Source organism: Heteronotia binoei, chromosome 1 (assembly GCF_032191835.1).
Source record: "Heteronotia binoei isolate CCM8104 ecotype False Entrance Well chromosome 1, APGP_CSIRO_Hbin_v1, whole genome shotgun sequence".
NCBI lineage: Eukaryota > Metazoa > Chordata > Lepidosauria > Squamata > Gekkonidae > Heteronotia > Heteronotia binoei.
In genome coordinates, this window is record NC_083223.1 from 270,408,435 (window position 1) to 270,424,079 (window position 15,645).

At 47.4% G+C, this 15,645-nt stretch overlaps 1 protein-coding gene across 1 annotated transcript; it reads left to right on the top strand.

Moving 5' to 3' along the window:
• The first annotated feature begins 4,914 nt into the window (after positions 1 to 4,914).
• LOC132584163 (protein S100-A6-like) lies at positions 4,915 to 6,779 on the top strand. The gene is given in 4 exon segments (XM_060255974.1): positions 4,915 to 4,963; positions 4,966 to 5,016; positions 5,019 to 5,050; positions 6,543 to 6,779. Coding segments are annotated over 4 exon segments (267 nt in total). The 3' UTR covers positions 6,678 to 6,779.
• The last annotated feature ends 8,866 nt before the right edge of the window (positions 6,780 to 15,645 follow it).

The window sequence follows — 15,645 nt, forward strand, 5'->3', positions numbered from 1 at the left end:
CCTCACAGGGTGTCTGTTGTGGGGGGAGAAGAGAGAAGAGACTGTGAGCCGCCCCGAGTCTCCGATTCAGAGAGAAGGGCGGGGTATGAATCTGCAATTCTTCTTCATTGGCAGGCTTCAAAATGCAGCTGGATGCTTTATTTGTTGGAGAGGCTGCATGGAGCAGGGGGTTGGACTAGATCAGAGGTGTCAAACATGTGGCCCAGGGGCTGAATCAGGCCCCCCGAGCAACTGGCTGTCATCTGCTTCCTTCTCCCTCTCTCTTGCTTCCGTCTGCATCGCAGCTTGCTTTGCCAGGCTTGCTCAATCGCACAGGAGCTATGGAGCAAAGCCTCTGTTTTCTCCATTGGCTGAGGCTCCTCCCTTGGGGAGGAAGGGTGGGGGAGAGCTTGCTTTGCCAGGTTTTCTCAATCGGGCAGCAGAGCTACTGAGCCAAGCCTCTCTTTCTTCTATTGCTGAGGCTCCTCCCCCTCCTGGTTCCCTGGGGAAGGAAGGAAAGAGTCAGCTTCCTTTGCCCAGTTCTCTGAATCATATGGGAGAGATGCACAGAAAGCATCTTTAAGACCAACAAGTGCTAAGGTTTTAAGTGTGTTTTAATTAATTTTTTTAAAAAATCTTTGTGTTTGTTTGTGTCCTTTATAAAGTTTATATCTTCTACCTAATCTTGAATAGGTACGCATACGACCTGGCCCAACAAGGTCTCATTTATGTCAGATCCAGCCAGGGCTATTTTTTGTAGAGAAAGCCCAGCAGGAACTCATTTGCATATTAGGCCACACCCCTGATGTCACCATTGTTTCACACAGGGCTTTTTTGTAGGAAAAGCCCAGCACAAACTCCTTTGCGTATTAGGCCACACCCCCTGACACCAAGCCAGCTGGAACTGCCTTCCTGCTCAACCCCCCCCCCCCGAATGCGGCCCTCATAACGAATGAGTTCGACACCCATGGACTAGATGGTCTGTATGGCCCCTTCCAACTCTATGATTCTATAATTCCTTGCCTAGAGAACTAGACATGAGCAGCACCACCCTGTAACCAACTGGAACTACAGGAGAGGACTGCAGGTTTATAACCTGCCCTTCTCTCTGAATCAGAGACTGAGTGGCTCACAATCTCCTATATCTTCTCCCCCCACGACAGACACCCTATGAAGTGGATGGGACTGAGAGGGCTCTCACAGCAGCTGCCCTTTCAAGGACAACTCCTGAGATAACTATGGCTGACCAAGGCCATCCAGCAGCTGCAAGTGGAGGAGTGGGGAATCGAACCCGGTTCTCCCAGATAAGAGTCCACTTACAATCTCCTTTACCTTCCTCCCCGGCGACAGACACCCTGTGAGGTGGGTGGGGCTGAGAAGGCTCTCACAGCAGCTGCCCTTTCAAGGACAACTCCTGCGAGAGCTATGGCTGACCCAAGCCCATTCCAGCAGCTGAAAGCGGAGGAGTGGGGAATCGAACCCAGTTCTCTTGGAAAAGAATCTGCACACTTAACCACTACACCAAACTGGCTCTCTAGAGACAGATTGAGATGGGCAGCCGTGTTAGTCTGTCTGTAGCAGCAGAAAAGAGCACGAGTCAAGACTAACAAAAACTTATGGCAGGAGAGAAGCTTTTGGAGTCACGGCTCACTTTTTTCAGACAGAGCAAAAATGGGAGCCCCCTCCGTAGTATACATTGGAAAGAGGGGTGATTTCAGATGCCGAATGACCTTTAAGCAGGCCGATGACAATAGCAGGTGCATGACAGTAGTGGACATGATTGGGGGAGGTGTGACCTGCAGAGGGGGTAGCAGGCGTGGAGAAGTCGGCACGGTTAATGAGACGGGAAACCTCGGTCTCGATTCAGTCCAGGGGGACGATAGAGGAGACTAAAAAAAAGAGAGAGGGCTGAATGGCAACGGATAACGAAGGCCAAGACAACGCATCCGCCTGGACTTAATTCTAGCTGTAGTGACTTAGGAAAGCTCCTACCCTGTTGCAAATTTTTGACAGCCTCGAAGGTGCCACTGGACTCCTACTTTAGCCATAGCTCTCGCAGGAGTTGTCCTTGAAAGCGCAGCTGCTGTGAGAGCCCTCTCAGCCCCACCCACCTCACAGGGTGTCTGTTGTGAGAGAAAGGTAAAGGAGATTGTGAGCCGCTCTGAGTCTCTGATTCAGAGGGATGGGCGGGGTATAAATCTGAAGTCTTCTCCTCCTCCTCCTTTTTCTCCTTTCTTCCTTCTCCTTTCCTTCCTTCTCTTCCATTCATTATTCATCTTTCAGCATTAAAAACAAAAAAAAAAACACTGCCATCGTTTTCAGAGAATAGTTGACCATTTTTGGCATATATATATATGAACCTATGAAGCTGCCTTCTACTGAATCAGACCCTGGGTCAATCAATGTCAGTATTGTCTACTCAGACGGGGCAGCGGCTCTCCAGGGTCTCAAGCTGAGGTTTTTCACACCTTTTTGCCTGGACCCTTTTTAGTTGGGAGATGCTGGGGATTGAACCTGGGACCTTCTGCTTACCAAGCAGATGCTCTACCACAGCCACCGTCCCTCCCCTAACTGGCAGTGTGTCTCCAGGGTTTCAAGCTGAGGCTTTTCACACTATTTTCCTGGGCCCTTTTTAGTTGGAGATGCCGGAGATTGAACCTGGGACCTTCTGCTTCCCAAGCAGATGCTCTACCACTGAGCCACCGTCCCTCCCAATTTTACGTTTGTAGGTTTGGGTTGCCAACTTCAGGTTGGGAAGAACCTGGAGATTTTGGGCGGAGGGGAGGAGTTTGAAGACAGGCGGGAACTCTGTGAGGTACAATGCCACAGAATCCACCCTTCAAATTGGCCATTTTCTACCAGAGGGACTGATCTTTCGGCCAGATTGAGAGAAGTTCTAATTTGGGGAGATTTCCAGCCCCCACCTGAGCGTTGCAAGAAACCATGCAATGTATATTTACAACATAATACCAAATAGTTCATATCAAACTCTTTATAATTTTGTATCACTTCCTGTACACACAATATGTTGTCTGAGAAGGTAGAGAAAGAAGTACTTTCCTCCTTCTGGAGAGCTGTTTGGTGTTGTGGTTAAGTGTGCGGACTATTACCTGGGAGAACCGGGTTTGATTCCCCACTCCTCCACTTGCACCTGCTAGCATGGTCTTGGGTCAGCCATAGCTCTGGCAGAGGTTGTCCTTGAAAGGGCAGCTGCTGTGAGAGCCCTCTCCAGCCCCACCCACCTCACAGGGTGTCTGTTGTGGGGAGGAAGGTAAAGGAGATTGTGAGCCGCTCTGAGACTCTTCGGAGTGGAGGGTGGGATATAAATCCAATATCTTCATCTACCTCACAGGGTGTCTGTTGTGGGGGAGGAAGGTAAAGGAGATTGTGAGCCGCTCTGAGACTCTTTGGAGTGGAGGGCGGGATATAAATCCAATATCTTCTTCCCTTTCTCACAATATGAGAACTCGTGGACATTCCATGAAATTGCTGAGCAGTAGCATTAGAACTGATAAAAGGAAGTACTTCTTCACCCAAAGGGTGATTAACATGTGGAATTCACTACCACAGGAGTTGGTGGTGGCTACAAGCATAGACAGCTTCAAGAGGGGATTGGATAAGCATATGGAACGGAGGTCATCAGTGGCTATTAGCCACACCCACGCTCTATCTGGGGCAAGTGATGCTCTGTATTCTTGGTGCTTGTGGGGGGGGGGGGACTGTGGGAGGGCTTCTAGTATTCTGGCCCGACTGGTGGGCCTCCTGGTGGCACTTGGGTATTTTTTGGGCCACTGTGTGACACAGAGTGTTGAACTGGATGGGCCATTGGCATGATCCAACATGGCTTCTCTTATGTTCTTATAATTCAGCCACGATTGCATAAACTGAATAAATGAGCAAAAAGGCTCTTAAGTTCAATGATGATAGTTCTTACATTGTTGAACTCACAAAACATGCTGACTTCAGAGTAGACTCGGCTCACAGGCGTCTCAACAGATGGAAAGAATAGGTAGTTCTATTAGTCGATACTTTCTTCTTACGCTGCTATGTCCGTAGGCACTGCTGCTGTTAGTAAACGTCTAATTAATGGACTTGCGACATGCTTTCCTGGATTAATGCATGGCTGAATCCGCACTCGCCTTTCTCCGGGGCAGGCTTCCGTTTCTGGGCGGAGCAAACTGGTGATTTCGCACCAGTTGCTCTGCGCCGCCATTTTGCGTGGGGCAAACCCGCGATTTGCCGTGCCGGAGTGTAAACCTGGAGTGTAAGCCTGCTCCGGAGAAAGGTGAGTGTGGAATCAGCCCATGTTTCGATGAAATAAACTCTTCTGACCACCCAACTTAATACAGAACCCGTCCTCGCAGTTGTTCACCACAAAATTATCTCCAACCACTCCACAGGGCACCAGTTCTCTGGAGGTTGGCAACCCTGATTATAGGGCTCCCCTGGCAATTTGGGGATGGGGGAACTCAAGGCAGCCTTTGCTTCTCTGGAGCAGTGCCGCCCCCAACCTTTTTGGCACCAAGGACCGGTATTGTGGAAGACAATTTTTCCATGGACCTGTGGGGGTGGGGGGTTGCTGGGATTTTTGGTGCCACAGCCTGTCCCTGCCCCCCTGGGGGGGGGTCTTTAAATGAGGAACAGGCAAAGGTCCCTGCCTCACTCCGTGGCCTGGTTGCTAACAGGCCACGGTCCGGTACTGGTCCATGGCCCAGGGGTTAGGGACCCTTGCTCTGGAGGATAAGGAGCGCTGTGAGGTGCTGAGTATTCAAAGCAGTCTAAACTGGACTTAGGATAACTCAGATATTGGTGTGAAATAGTACTGGGAGTAGAGAAACTCCCCCCTCCAGACCCAAATCTGTTTTGCACCTCGTCTCTGAATGGCCGCTTTGGTCTTCTCTTTCCTCAGATCGCCTTCCAACTTAAACTGTCGAGATGGCCGCCCCCCTGGACCAAGCTGTTGGCCTCTTGGTTATTACTTTCCACAGTACGCCGGCAAAGACGGTGACAAGCAGACGCTGAGCAAGAAGGAGCTGAAGGACTGATCCAGAACGAGTTGACCATTGGATCTGTGAGTGTCACGAGAAACTTACTGAGAACCTGCTTCAGCGGGGAGTAGGGTTGCCAAGCCCAATTCAAGAAATATCTGGGTACTTTGGGGGCGGAGCCAGGAGACATTGGGCGGAGCCAGGAGCAAGGGTGTGACAAGCAGAATTGAACTCCAAAGGGAGTTTCTGGCCCTCACATTTAAAGGGACGGCACACCTTTTAAAATGCCTTCCTTCCATAGAAAATAATGAAGGATAGGGGCACCTTCTTTTGGGGCTCATAGAATTGGACCCCCTGGTACAATCGTTTTGAGACTTGGGGGGTATTTTGGGGAGAGGCACTAGATGCTATACTGAAAATTTGGCACCTCTACCTCAAAAAACAGCCCCCCCCCAGAGCCCCCGATACCCACGGATCAATTCCCCATCATTCCCTATGGGAATCTTTTGTGGAGGTGCATAATGGCTGTGGGGGGTGGGGCTTCCCCCGCTGGCCAGCTGGCTGGGGGAGGGGGGAAGCCTGTAAAATCGAGGGATCCCCCGCTGGGACCTGGGGATTGGGAAGCCTGGCGGGGAGGGGAAGAGCTAGGAGCTATATAGGACACAGGGGAGGAGGCTAAAATCCTTGCTGGGCTTTTCAGCAGTAGTGACAGGGATAGTGGGGGGGGGGGGGTAGAGAGTGCCAGGCCCCCAGTGGTGGCAACAGTGGGGGGGGGCGGGGAAAGGGCCTGTGGCAGACCCAGCAGCAGAAATGGGGGGGGGGGGGCTTGGAAATAGGATTGCCAGTCCCCAGATGTGTAAATGTCCAATGAGCAAACATCAAACCGTGGTCAAATTACTAAGACATTTTATACTGTCTTCACAAATACAAATCTCAATTCAAAACTCGCACGAAGAAAATTCATATACCGTATGAAGGATATCAGTAAGACATCCGTGATACATAAATTCAATAAAATACTTGTGCAAAGTCTCTTGAAGATCCTTCAAAGTCTGGCATCAGAATTGGAATCTTGTACAGGGCTTCCGATGTAGCTCGCTAGCTTGTCAGCTCGTTTCAAGTGCCTTCCTCAGGGAGGGGCCAAGAATAGTCCCCGACGATCAAATTTCAAACCACTTTGATTTCCTTATCCAACACACCAAGCACAGGTCAACATCTTAATGAAGGAAATCCCCCCCCCCCCCATGTTTGCAGGAAAATCTTCCTGCTTTCGACCTGTACCTTGGGGTACAGTTGGCTATTAGGTATATGTTGTTACATGCTGTGTGTTGTTGCAGCCATGTTGCTTGCGGAATGTGGTACTGCGCTTAAGGATGTCACCTTTTCCAATGACCCATGATTGGATCCAACTGAATTAAGACTTAACTGCGGAGCTTTTAAAATGAAAGAAATCGCACGCGCGGCACAGATTTGAACATCTTTTTCTGAACCTTGTGATTTGCCATTTGTATTTTTCAAAGGTGGCTAATGGAATTTTTTTTTGGGGGGGGGGTGGTGGTCCTGTTTCCACTCTAGAAACTGAAAGAGGCTGAGATTCAAGGACTGATGGAAGATCTGGATCGCAACAAAGACGAGAAGGTCAACTTCACAGAATACGTGACCTTCCTCGGTGCCTTGGCCATGATTTACAATGAGGCCTTGCAGGGCTAATCATAGACGAGCCCAGATAGATCAAGGAAGCTTGGCCTTGAGGAACAGGAAGTGCCTCTGTAAACGGTTTTGTGTCTAATAAAAATTGATTTTTGTAACGTTGGGATGGAGCATGTGACTTGTATTTTTGGGGGGACAGGGAAGGGGTTAACGCAAAGATTAATGCAATGTGTTGTGGATCCCTGCAAGTGGGGCATATCAAGCAATCTTTATTGCATCAGCAACAAAAACACCATAACAACCAACAACCAGACTCAACGATAGAAAACAAAAAACCCCTCAATAAAACATGCAATGCAACAATAGAATTATATCAACCATGATACATTTAGGCTGAATTATCAATAAAATTTATCCAATGACATCCTGAGAAAACAACCCACAGTGGTAAAAAGGAGAGTAGTTAATATATCTCAGTACTCATTTTTTAAAAATCCATAATGTCAGCTACAAATCTTCCCATGTGGAAAACCAATATAGTTATCTCTGTCTGACAATAGGAATACTAATTTCTCTTGGTCCAACCTTCCAAGAAGGTGAGATAGAATGGTACACAAAAGCCTATTTCGTTCCGCCTCATGTTTTACACAATAAAATACGACATGAGATAGGTCTTCAATAGACATTTGATCACAGGGGCAAACTCTTTTCTCATAAAGTATCTGCTTAATCATCATAGTTCGTTATAGTTTATTACAGTCTTAAGACCAGGATACAATGTAAAAGGTATCTGCTTAAAATGGGGCATAAAGACAACATTTATCCTCCTATTTTTCTCCACCACCTAATATTGAGGTACACTGCTTCGGTTTACGGAGGTTCCATGTTGTGAAGAAATTCCATTTTGTGTATGGGTTTGACAGTGAGTTGGATGGGGGGGAGACTGTCAAACTTTAGGTAGGCCTTGGCCTAGTCTCCTCCTCATTCCCCTTTCCTGTCTGTAACCAGTAATTTGAGGGCAACTCCATAAGGAGGACAGGAAATCCGTCAAGGTTATGCAGAGATCTGCCCCAGAATGCCGTGGGAGGGAGAGCCAGTTCCTGGGCAGGAACTGCTGTTTATATTATTGCGTTTGGAGTGAGAAACCAGGCAATCGTTTGTTGGAGCTCGCCACAGACAGAGCTCCAAATGGGCAGAGCTGGTGGCCATTTTGGGGGATATGTCTGGCCAGCTTTTACCCCAAGAGCAGGCCTCGGATTCAGTGGGACCTCACAGGAGTGCAGCTCCTGAACCTTTTGGAGAGTTCCACCTCCTTTTGAGAGTTCCACCTCCTTGCCCATTGAATAGTAGGTGCAGCTGCTTAACAATCCCTGGATGAGCTCTACCACCTATTTTTCTACAAAATGACCCCTGCCCAGGTTAACTAAATAAAGTGCCTGTCCCACATTCTATCTAGATAGAATCAGAGTTGGAGGGGGCCTCCAGGGTCATCTAGTCCAACCCCCTGCACAATGCAGGAAACTCTCAAATACCTCCCCCTAAATTCACAGATAGGGCATGAGTTTATAGTAGGGTGACAGATGGAGCGTTTTTGCCTATGGTATTTTATTCTGCCACACATATTGTTTTGGTTAACAGCCGTTGGTAAGGCTAGCAACCAGGAACTTGACAAATCCAGAAATAAAAGTATGTCTAGTCCAGCATCCTGTTTCCAAGTGGGGCCACTCAAGGTTCTTCCGGAAAGATTACAAGCATGACATGAAGGCAAAAGCCCTCCCTTTTTGTTGTCAGTTTGACACTCACAGGTGCCTCTCCTCTGTATATGGAGGTTCCAGGTAACTATCGCTGCCAACGCCCTCAAAATCTCCTCCTCCATGAACTGACCTTGTGAGAAACTCAGGACTGAACACTCATCCATATAAAGGGTTGCCATCTTCGGTTTGGCGTAGTGGTTAAGTGTGCGGACTCTTATCTGGGAGAATGGGGTTTGATTCCCCACTCCTCCACTTGCAGCTGCTGGAATGGCCTTCAGTCAGCTATAGCTCTTGTAGGAGTTGTCCTTGAAAGAGCAGCTGCTGTGAGAGCTTTCTCAGCCCCACCCACTGTCAAGCATGCGGTTTTCAATAACGAGTCAAGTGGATACAAAACTACGTTTATTGATAGACCGATAGTTCTCCTGGTACAGGTTCTTGAGAGTGATAAAGAAAATACATTGATACATTTCTTTTAAGTCATACTTCAAAGGATTCCCAAAGGTGGGGGCTAGGGATGCACTCTAACACATAAACTATCATAAAAGTCTACATTCTCGCAATGTTATCAGTGTCTTGTTCTTGTTTTTCCCAGATGTCTCACGCTCCCAAACAGGAATGTATGGGAAGGTGCTGATTACTCTTTCTCTAGCTAGTTTCGTTTCTCTCTACGTTACAAGCAATGAAGCAGGAAGGGGGAGGGTGAAAGAATAACAGAGTTAATATACTTTGATCCTCCATGATGCTTCCCAGACCAGTCTCATAGAGGACCCTAAAACAATCAATTACCAATGGAATTCTACCATGCTTGACACCCACATCACAGAGTGTCTGTTGTGGGGGGAGAAGATATAGGCGATTGTAAGCCGCTTCGGCGGGGAGGGCGGGATACAAATAAAATGTGACTGACTGACTCTGAGTCTCTGATTCAGAGAGAAGGGTGAGGTATAAATCTGCAGTCTTCTTTTTCTTTTTCTTCTTCTGCTGTTTAGGAAATTCCTGGGGTTTTGGGGGTGGAGCCAGTAGAGGGTGGGGTTTGGGAAGGTAATGGAGCTCAGATGAGGCATAATGCCGAAGAGCCCACCCGTCGGCTCCTGAGTTGGTCCTCAATAATCAGGCCTTTCTGATGATCGGTAAAGATTCATTCTATTGATAGACACACTACAGCAATAAGACTCTGCGTCAGATCTGGCCCATTCAGGGATGGCGAGATCTTTATACCCCTCTCTGGGCCGTTACGAGCCCGCCAAAACCTACAGCCCCCAAGGCTCATGCAAAGCAAAAAGAAGACGGCTAGATTTATACCTTTGCTTCTCATGCACTTCTCACCTAGCCCCCCTTTCCGACATAGCAAATGCCAAGACAGTCTCTGAGCGAGAGAGATCATCCAAGTGGAAGTATCTCCACCAGGGAAGAATGATTACTTGGTAAGTGACAGACAGATGCAAAGGAGCAGAGCAAAACTCCCCTGAACATTCCCATGGCAGTTACAGAAAATAACAGAGACATCAAGTACACTAAATACATGGCAAGGCCCCTTGACACCACCCTCCAAAGCTGCCGTTTTTCTCCAGGAGAACTCATGTCTCTAGTCTGGAGATCAGTTGGAATTGCAGGAGATTCTAGCACCCACCTGGAATTCAGCAACCTGTTCATCCATGACAGAGACGATGGTTCTCGTCCCCCTGATGGACCTCCTGATGGAACCTGGGTTTTTTGGCCACTGTGTGACCCAGAGTGTTGGACTGGATGGGCCATTGGCCTGATCCAACATGGCTTTTCTTATGTTCTTACAGTTTGGTGTAGTGGATAAGTGCGCAGACTCTTATCTGGGAGAACCGGGTTTGATTCCCCACTCCTCCACTTGCACCTGCTGAGATGGCCTTGGGTAAGCCATAGCTTTCATAGAAGCTGTCCTTGAAAGGGCAGCTCTATGAAAGCACTCTCAGCCCCACCTACCTCACAGGGTGGGGGAGGAAGATAGAGGAGATTGTGACCGCTCTGAGACTCTGAGATTCAGAGTATAGGGTGGGATATAAATCCAAAATCATCTTATGGCCACTGTGTGACTCAGAGTGTTGGACTGGATGGGCCACTGGCCTAACCCAACATGGCTTCTCTTATGTTCTTATGGCCACTGTGTGACACAGAGCATTGGACTGGATGGGCCATTGGCCTGATCCATCATGCTTCTCTTATGTTCTTATGGCCACTGTGTGACCCGGAGTGTTGGACTGGATGGGCCACTGGCCTGATCCAACATGGCTTCTCTTATGTTCTTACGGCCACTGTGTGACACAGAGCGTTGGACTGGATGGGCCACTGGCCTGATCCAACATGGCTTCTCCTATGTTCTTATGGCCACTGTGTGACACAGAGTGTTGGACTGGATGGGCCATTGGCCTGATCCAACATGGCTTCTCTTATGTTCTTATGGCCACTGTGTGACACAGAGTGTTGGACAGGATGGGCCATTGGCCTGATCCAACATGGCTTCTCTTATGTTCTTATGGCCACTGTGTGACCCAGAGTGTTGGACTGGATAGGCCACTGGCCTGATCCAACATGGCTTCTCTTATGTTCTTATGGCCACTGTGTGACACAGAGTGTTGGACAGAATGGGCCTTGGCCTGATCCAACATGGCTTCTCTTATTAGGGTTGCCAAGTCCAATTCAAGAAATATCTGGGGACTTTGGGGGTGGAGCCAGGAGACATTAGGGGTGGAGCCAAGATCAAGGCTGTGACAAGCATCACTGAACTCCAAAGGGAGTTCTGGCCATCACATTTAAAGGGATGGCACACCTTTTCAATTCCTTCCTTCCATAGGAAATAATGAAGGATAGGGGCACCTTCTTTGGGGGCTCATAGAATTGCACCCCCTGGTCCAATCTTTTTGAAACTTGGTGGGTATTTTGGGGAGAGGCACTAGATGCTATACTGAAAATTTGGTGCCTCTACCCCAAAAAACAGCCCTCCCAGAGCCCCAGATACCCGCAGATCAATTCTCCATGATTTTCAATGGAATAAATCTCCATAGGGAATAACAGAGTTCCCGGCAGACATTTCTCTCCCCTCCTCCCGCTTTCTGACGACCCTGAAGCGGGGGGAGGGCTTCCAAACCGGGGGATCCCCTGCCCCCACCTGGGGATTGGCAACCCTATCTTTAACCATTAGGAACCTGAGCATCTGCAAAGAGCCACTTCTTCTTGTACTGAACGACTGGAGCCCATTTTCTCCATGGAAATGGATTTCTATGGTCTGGAGATCAGCTGTCGTTCCAGAAGATCTCTGAGCCTCACCAGAAGGTGACAACCCTAAGCGTCAGGCTAGAATCGAAGAAACCCAACTTCAAATCGTCACATTGCTGTCAAGTTGCTTTGGTGACATGGGGCTTGTTACGCTTTCTCAGCTTGACTTACCTCTCAGGGTTGTTGTGAAGAGAAAATGAGAAAGTGGGAACCAAGTATGCCGCTCTCCCTGGGGGAAGGGCAGAATTTGAATGTTTAAAATTTTTTATTCGTTTTCAGAAAGTTTGAGGGAAAACGGCTAAGAGGGGAATAGAGAATAAAGTTACAACTGTGAATACTATAATAATCTAATCTGTATGTGATAGGCTTTCTTAAGGTACAAATATTGTCACATGTCACATCTCTTTAGATTAAGTCATCAACATCTATATAATATATTTCAGTGATTGCAAGTTTGCTTTTAAAAATGTCTATTTCAGCTTACATTTCCAATGTAAATGATATTATAATCCAAAATACAGGAGAAAGGAGGTATAAATTCACGCCAAAGAATCTCAGAAGTCTTGAGCGTCTAGCCAAACATAATTTCGCCCAATGTTTTCTTGCTTCTTCTTTAGATTTCCCAGCCATCAGCTGGGATAAATAGTCCATCTCAGCCGTTTCCAGAATTTTCCCCACCAATCTCGTGGGGGATCTCCTGGAACTTCCATCTCTGTGCCAAAAGAATTCCAGCTGCTGTGTTAATATGCGCCAGCAAATGTCTCATCTCTTTGGAATAGTCACGAGGATATATATTCAATAAAAATAATTCTGGTTCAAATTGAATCTGTGTCTTCGGAATCTTCTGTAATAGTTCGTGGACCATCTTCCAATAGTCTTTCACCGCCTCACAGGTCCACCACGAAGGGCAGAATTTTAAAAATACAACTATGTCGGTCGTTGTACAAAGTTCAAAATAGTACTATATATATATGCAGTTGTACAACCCGGCATCTCCACTTCAAAAGATATCAGGTGCTTGGGGAATGTTTCTCTGCCTTGGTCGCTACAGTGCCACTACCGGTCAGAAGGGAAAACTCCAAACTAGATGGCCTAACAGCCTGACTCAGTTAGGCAGCTCCAAACAGAGAAAGGGAAGATTTCATAGAGTTGGAAGGGACCTTCAGGGTCATCTAGTCCAACCCCTTCACAAATACCTCCCCCCCATTCTTCAGTGAGTCCTGCTCCGTGCCCAGAAGATGGCACAACGCTCCAGGATAAGTGGCCTGCAGAAAAATTGCTGACTGATCCAAAAGTGGCAATCAGCATTTCCCTGGGCGTGTAAGAAAGGGCCATGAGATGCGGACAGAATATTTCTTTCCCTAACTAATGCCACTGGCTGAAGTAGTGCACCGGTCTTCTTTAGGGTTGCCAGCTTTGAGCTGGAGATTTGGGGGACAGAACCTGAGGAAGGAAATTCAGTGGGCTATAATGCCACACAGTCCACATTCCAAAACTATGACTTTCTCCAGGGGGAACTGATCTGTTTCATTTGGAGAGCAGTTAAAAACATAAGAGAAGCCATATTTGATCAGACCAATGGCCCATCCAGTTCAGCACTCTGTCATACAATAAGAACATAAGAACATAAGAGAAGCCATGTTAGATCAGGCCAATGGCCCATCCAGTCCAATATTCTGTGTCACACAGCGGCCAAATACACCCACACACACACACACTGTGGCTAATAGCCACTGATGGACCTCTGCTCCATATTTTTATCTAACCCCCTCTTGAAGGTGGCCATGCTTGTGGACGCCACCACCTCCTGTGGCAGTGAATTCCACATGTTAATCACCCTTTGGGTGAAGAAGTACTTCCTTTTATCCGTTTTAACCTGTCTGCTCAGCAATTTCATCGAATGCCCACGAGTTCTTGTATTGTGAGAAAGGGAGAAAAGTACTTCTTTCTCTACTTTCTCCATCCCATGCATTATCTTGTAAACCTCTATCATGTCACCCCTCAGTCGATGTTTCTCCAAGCTAAAGAGCCCTAAGCGTTTCAACCTTTCTTCATAGGGAAGGTGTTCCAGCCCTTTAATCATTCTAGTTGCCCTTTTCTGAACTTTCTCCAATGCTATAATATCCTTTTTGAGGTGCGGCGACCAGAACTGCACACAGTACTCCAAATGAGACCGCACCATCGATTTATGCAGGGGCATTATGATACTGGCTGATTTGTTTTAAATTCCCTTCCTAATAATTCCCAGCATGGCGTTGGCCTTTTTTATTGCAAACGCACACTGTCTTGACATTTTCAGTGAATTATCTACCATGACCCCAAGATCTCTCTCATGGTCAGTCTCTGCCAGTTCACACCCCATCAACTTGTATTTGTAGCTGGGATTCTTGGCCACAGAGGCTGTCATTGGTATGGTTGCCAAGTGCCCCTGGGCACCAGAAGAGGATGGGGGGGTAGAATTGTCAGATCCAGGTTGGGAAACACTCAAGAGATTTGGGGGTGGAGACCTTAGTGGGCGGCAGAGGTCTGTTTCTGGCAACGGCCATGATGTCTTTTGTGAGGCTCCAGTAGAGCGGCAGGCCTTTCTGAGGCCGGTTGACTAAGAAGACTCAGAGAAGACTCAGAGATGTGTCTCTCTCTGAGGCAAGACTGTTTTGGCCGTGTGTTCAACATTCCGGGGCCTGCAGGAGGCGGGGGCAGGGGAGTCAGCCCATAGGAGGCCAGAGACGGTGACAAATGCTTCACTAGCCAATAGCTGATAACCCACATCCAACCAATGAGGGAGCTGGGACTTGCCACTGTGAATGGGGAAGTATATAGAAAAGATTACTGCACCTGCGTATTTTGCAACAGAGGGCGACAATCATTTGTATCTGATAGTAGCCCTCTGGGCTCACATATTTAGCAGTTCCTGATTTTGAAGTAAAGGGGTGATTAAATTATCCCTCAACTTGTTGAATACAGGAAACTCCATAATTATACGTTTGATAGTTTCGATATTATCATATGAGAAGCTGCATGTTCTGTTAGATTATACTTTATTATATCTGCCTTCCAAAACCACTGAAAGAAAAGTATTCCTTCTTGCCAAAGTAAAATCTTTTCTTAGCGTTGGGGCTGTCAATTGATCAAAATATTTTGCCAGTTGCACCAGGAGGGGAATCCTCCAATGGAGTGTTAAACATCCCCTGCGCACCCTAATAAACTTACTTGTAGCATCTAACTTCCTTGCACCATGGGGTGTCAAACTCATTTGTTATGAGGACCGGATCTGCCGTAAATGAGATCTGGCTGGGCCATGTGTGTACCTATTTAAGATCAGGTAGCAGAGATATAAACTTTATAAAGGACACAAACACAACTTAAAAAAACCCCCTTAATATAAAACATGCTTAAAACCCTAGCATTAAAGGTGCTTTCTTTGTATTTCCGTGGGATCCAGGGAACTGGGCAAAGAAAGCTCTGGCTCTTTTCCTCCCTCCCCAGAGGACCAGGAACCTCAGCCGATAGAAGGAAGAGAAGTTTGGCTCAACAGCTCTACTGTGTGATTGAGAGAGCCTGACAAAGCAAGCTCTGCCTCCCCGCCTTCCTCCCAGGCCAATGGAGAAGATAGAGGCTTTCCTCTGTAGCTCCTGTGCGATTGAGCAAGCCTTGCAAAGCAAGCTGTTATGCAAAAGGGAGCAAGGGAGAAGGAGAAGGAAGCAGAAGACAGCCAGTTCCTTGGGGGCCTGATAGGAGCCCCCTGGGGGACTGATTCAGCCCCTGGGCTGCATGTTTGACACCCCAGCCTTACACACTCTTTGTCTTATAATGCCTTTCGTTTCTGTATTCTTAATCATATAATTTGTTATTCCAAGTCATTTCATTTTCTTTTCGATTAAATAATCCCATTGGCTATAATGTTTTTCCGCCTGGATAAGCTCGAGTAGATCCTTCCTCACATTTAAATGATTTTATTTAAAAGAAAGCATCCTCGTTGTATTAGGCAAGAATTTGCTGAACGGCGACGGTTAATTATACACGTACAG